This window comes from Myotis davidii, unplaced genomic scaffold (assembly GCF_000327345.1).
Source record: "Myotis davidii unplaced genomic scaffold, ASM32734v1 scaffold991, whole genome shotgun sequence".
NCBI lineage: Eukaryota > Metazoa > Chordata > Mammalia > Chiroptera > Vespertilionidae > Myotis > Myotis davidii.
The window spans coordinates 65,817-70,277 of NW_006283137.1; the positions used below are offsets into that span (position 1 = coordinate 65,817).

At 61.8% G+C, this 4,461-nt stretch overlaps 1 protein-coding gene across 1 annotated transcript in view; it reads left to right on the forward strand.

Moving 5' to 3' along the window:
* The window catches only part of BIRC5 (baculoviral IAP repeat containing 5), a 5,800-nt gene extending 3,782 nt beyond the window's left edge, over positions 1–2,018 (forward strand). Inside the window, exon 4 of the mRNA XM_015562698.1 lies at positions 1,561–2,018. Within this exon, the coding sequence (XP_015418184.1) occupies positions 1,561–1,650 (90 nt within the window). The 3' untranslated portion in view covers positions 1,651–2,018. The remainder of the gene's footprint in view (positions 1–1,560) is intronic.
* The last annotated feature ends 2,443 nt before the right edge of the window (positions 2,019–4,461 follow it).

Consider the following 4,461-nt stretch of genomic DNA (forward strand, 5'->3'; position numbering starts at 1 on the left):
CGGGTGCTGGTGGTGCTGGTGGTGCAACGATGCGGGCAGCAGGGCGGGTGCTGTGCTGTGCGTCGGAGACCCAGTTAAATGAGGTGCCGCTGCTGGTGGGTGGACAGGTCACTGCGAGGCCAGCCCATGACAGCCCTGCGTGTGCGTCGCTACCCCCGCGGTTTGGGGGAAGTGACGTGAGGGGGAGCCAGTGTGAACAAGGCCGTGGAGGGTGAACTTCCGACGGGAGCACCCGGAGCAGCTGCTTCTCTGCGGACTCGGGTTCCTAAACCGGGGGTGGGGGGGCGAGGGGTTGGGTGGGCAGGCGGGAGCTGCCGCACAGGTTGCTCGGCCAGTTTCACTGTTTGTCACCGGAGGTTCTTGTTGTTTCAGCCCCTTTGGTAGGAAGCGTGTGCGGACGGCGCCGGCCTCCGTGTGGTGGAGCTGACATGGCCGCCTGTGTGCACAGGGTCTGCAGGGCTCAGGCGCGGGTCCCTGACCAGGCTCACCAGTGGCCGTTTTCTCTTGTTCTTGTCAGTGTGTTATCGTTAAAATCAAATCCTTTAAAAAGGATGTTTATTGTTACTGTTTTTAATCTTTACTCAAGGGCATGTTTTCACTGACTTCAGAGAGAGAAAAGAAGGGAGAGGGAGAGAGAAACATCGAGGGGCTGCCTCCTGAACGCACCCAGATCGGGGTTTGAACCTCAAACCAGAGTATACCCCACTGGGAATCAAACCTGCGACCCTTTGGTGCAAGGACAGATGGCACTCCAACCAACTGAGCCACACAGGCCAGGGCAAAATTAAATTTTCTTTTAATTTTAAAGTCAGTGAGCCTCATGGCTGGTGTGGCTGTTAGTTGGGGCATCGTCCTGTCCAGCAGAAGAGGAGCAGTTCAGTTCCTGGTCAGGGCACATGCTCAGGCTTCGGGTTTGATCCAGGTCGGCGTGAGTTCGGGAGGCAGCCAATTGATGTGTTTCTTTCTCTCCCTCTCTCTATTTCTCTCTCTCTCCCTCTCTCCCTTCCTCTCTAAAGTTCATTTTTTTAAAAAGTACATACTGAAAGTAATTTCTAAATGTTAGAGTTTGTTTTTTAATGTGACAAATCAAGGAGAATAAAAATTAAGGTAGGGCAGCCCTAGCTGGTTTGGCTCAGTGGATAGAGCGTGGGCCTGCGGACTGAAAGGTCCCGGGTTCGATTCTGGGTTGTGGGCTTGGTCCCCAGTAGGGGGCGTGCAGGAGGCAGCCAGTCAATGATTCTCTTTCATCATTGATGCTCCTCTCTCTCTCCCTCCCTTCCTCTCTGAAATCAAAACATTTTTTAAAAATGAAGGTGGGGCTAATGTGGTTGTCACTTGCTCTCCGGAGGGCGCGCTGAGCAGGCGGAAGGCTGGAAGCTAGCCCCGGGCGGCGGGAGGCGGAGGTGTGTGTGGGGGAAGCTAGTGTTCGAGAGGAGGCTCTGCCAGGCTCGCGGGGCAGCCCGGCCGGTGCTGCTCGGACCCCAGTCTCGCTGACCTCAGACACACGGCGCGATTTGGAAGCTGCTGTTTCGCTCTCCTGAGTCTGTCCTTTATTTCCAGGCAAAGGAAGCCAACCACAAGCAGAAAGAGTTTGAAGAAATCGCAAAGAAAGTCCGCGGTGCCATCGAGCAGCTGGCAGCCATGGAGTGAGGCCCCGCGCGCTCCTGGTCCCACGGAGGGCGTCATCACCAAGGCTCGGTCCCCAGTGTCGCCTCTGCCTGTGGGCCGTGGCAGTGACTTTGGAAAGAAGGCACTGACCATGTGGAGTGAGAACTTAAGCCCAGTGTTTTCTCGTGAAAGCGGGGCCACAGCGTCCTGTCTGCGCCTGGCGTGGCTGAGGGCCGCGGTGATTCTCTTTCTTTGGTCGCCATGGCTTATGGATCCTGGAGGTGCCGGGGTGGGGGAGGGGGGCAGGAGTGGGCACGTGGGTTTCCGGCTCACAGCCTGAGATTTCTACGAGCGCATCATAGGTCTTTGCTGCTGGACGAGTAGAGGATGAAGGTGCATTCACATGTTTTTGCATCATAAGCCATGGCGTGCATTTCCGTGTCCCAGTGCTCTGTTCTCCCTTCGCGAGTCCTGTGACCCCCCACCTGCCAGGCCTGGCTGTGCTGTGTGTTCGGGGTCTCCCACGTCGTCATCAGGACCTTCAAGGCTGCGGAGGGCCTGCAGTGGAGCCCCGAGTGGCTGGGAGGGACACGAGGACTGGCGTCCTGGGTAAAGCCAGCCTCTCGCTTTGAAGTCGGTTGAAGGTCCTCCCCCTCCGATGGGCACATGACAAGGTGACGACATTTCCCCAAAACTGACAAGGAAAAGGTCCTCAGTGCCCAACCCTCTCCAGCCGGAGGAGTGCAGTGGGCTGTCCCTGCCCTGCGCGGCTCCACCCACGGCCGGGCGAGAGGAGACCCATGGAGCAGCTCCTGGCCTGGTCCGCTGTCCCCTTCCCTTGAGAGGGACCCGCCTCACACCCTCGCCGCTGTGGGAATGACCCCTCCTCTCACTGCTCATGCCCCTGTTGCCCAGAGCCCGAGCCCCCAGTGGGCCACCTGGCAAGCGCCCCCTCTCCAGGCCCTGGCCGCTGCAGAGCCAGCAGCAACGATGGGGGGTGAGGTGGAGAGGGGGTGTCAGGGAGTAGATGGAGCCAGGAGCTAATCACTGACACCCTTCCATGACCCAGCTGGCCGCCTCCCTGGGTGCACTGCTTGTGGCCGTGGTGGGCAGCGACTACTGGTACTTCCGGAGGTGGCAGCCGCCCGCAACTGCACGGTGCTCAGGCCACTGTCTTCAAGAAGGGGCTGGGGGGGAGGTGGGAGGCAGATGTGGGGAGCTGAGGCCCATGAGTGGCTTCTCTCAGGGGGGTCAGGCGGGCCTCCTACCCCTGCACCCCCTCAGGCACAGCCAGGGCTGGGGGCAAGGGCCTGACACACAGGCGGGCAGTAGGGCGGCCACCTGGGTCCCACACGCAGTGGCTACGGCCCAGGCAGCAGGCGGGAGGGCTGCCCACTGCCACCCTCCTCACATGCGGGGCCAGCCTGGGCGTGAGTGTGTGTATGTGCACCTGTCAGTGTGAGTATGTGACTAAGACTGTGAGCACGCGTCCGTGTGTGAGTGTGCAGAGGTGGGTGAGTGAGGTGTGTGTGTGTGAGCCTCCCCACATCGGGGCCTCCCACCCCACCTGCTCCTTCAGCCGCAGCCCCTTGAGGACAGACAGCTGGGCCCTACCCTCCCTCCCCCTCCCTCGTGCCTTTGGCTGTGAATGAGTGTGAGAGAGATGGTGGCTTCCTCCGTGCGCCTGGGGAGGAAGGACCCAGCTCTTCATCCACCAGACAGACTTGTGCATGTGTGTATGCATGTGTGCGCACGTGTGTGTGTGTGCAGGTGGGCCATGTGGGGGGAGTCAGCCCACATCATGTGCACCCTTTTTGGGCCCCGCCTGTGAGTGCTCAGCGCCCGGGGCCTACGGCCGTCCTGAGGGCGCTGTGTACGTCAGGTGAGTAAAGGGCCCAAGGGCCCAAGGCCAGCACAGCCCCAGCTCCGAGAGCAGGAGAGGATCTGGCGGCCTGGACGTCTCCGCCTTGGAGTGGGGCCTCCTTTGTGAGTCCTGGGCGCGGTCACCCCTCCTTCAGTCCCCAGAACTCACCAGCTGACCCACCGGGCCCACACGTATATGAAAACCGCCCCCGACCAGCCGTGGCCCCTGCTCTCTGGTGGCTCCTGAGCGAGGGACCCAACGCCTAGCCTATCTCGTGCCCTTTGGGTTCACCTTTGTGTCTCCAATGGGCCGCCTGGGGACATGTGTCTGCTGCCCCAGAGCAGCCTGGAAGGTTGGGATGGTGCTGGGGGAGCCCCTCGCCCTGGGCGTCAGGAAGCCTTCGGCAGACAAGTAGCCACTGGGAGGGCTGGGTGGTTGCCATGGGGACAGGCATCAGAGGGAGGCAGGTGGTCCAGCCCCGGCCAAGGCGGCCGGTGTCCTGTGAAGATGACCTCCAGGCAGACAGGGCTCCGAGGCAGGCCCGGCCCCTCACCCTGGCAGCGCCCACCGAGCTGTCCTGGTGGTCCTGCCCCCAGCCTCGTCCTTGTGTGCGGCTGGGCCTGCGGCCTCCTCAGCGCCCTGGCCCAGAGCGTCCCTCTCTCCTCGTCACCGGCACTGCCTCTTGCTGGGTACGTCAGCAAGAGTGTGGTCGCAGGTCCTGGGAGCGGGGCTGGCTCTCCCGCTGCCGGCCCCTCTCCCCTCTGGGCTGCGCTGAGCCTGCCCACCTGGGGTTAAGCTGCAGCAGAAGTCACCCTGGGTGGCACCGGGGCCTTGACGGGGCAGGGGATCTGGTTGTGGCCCGGAGTTAGGGTGTGGAGGGGTCACGAGAGAGGAGGGAAGGGCCTGAGACACAGGGGCTGGGAGGACTTCCAAGGGGCACAGGCTGAGCCAGAGGGGGCCAGGTGCACCCTGTGAAGTGGGGAGGGGTT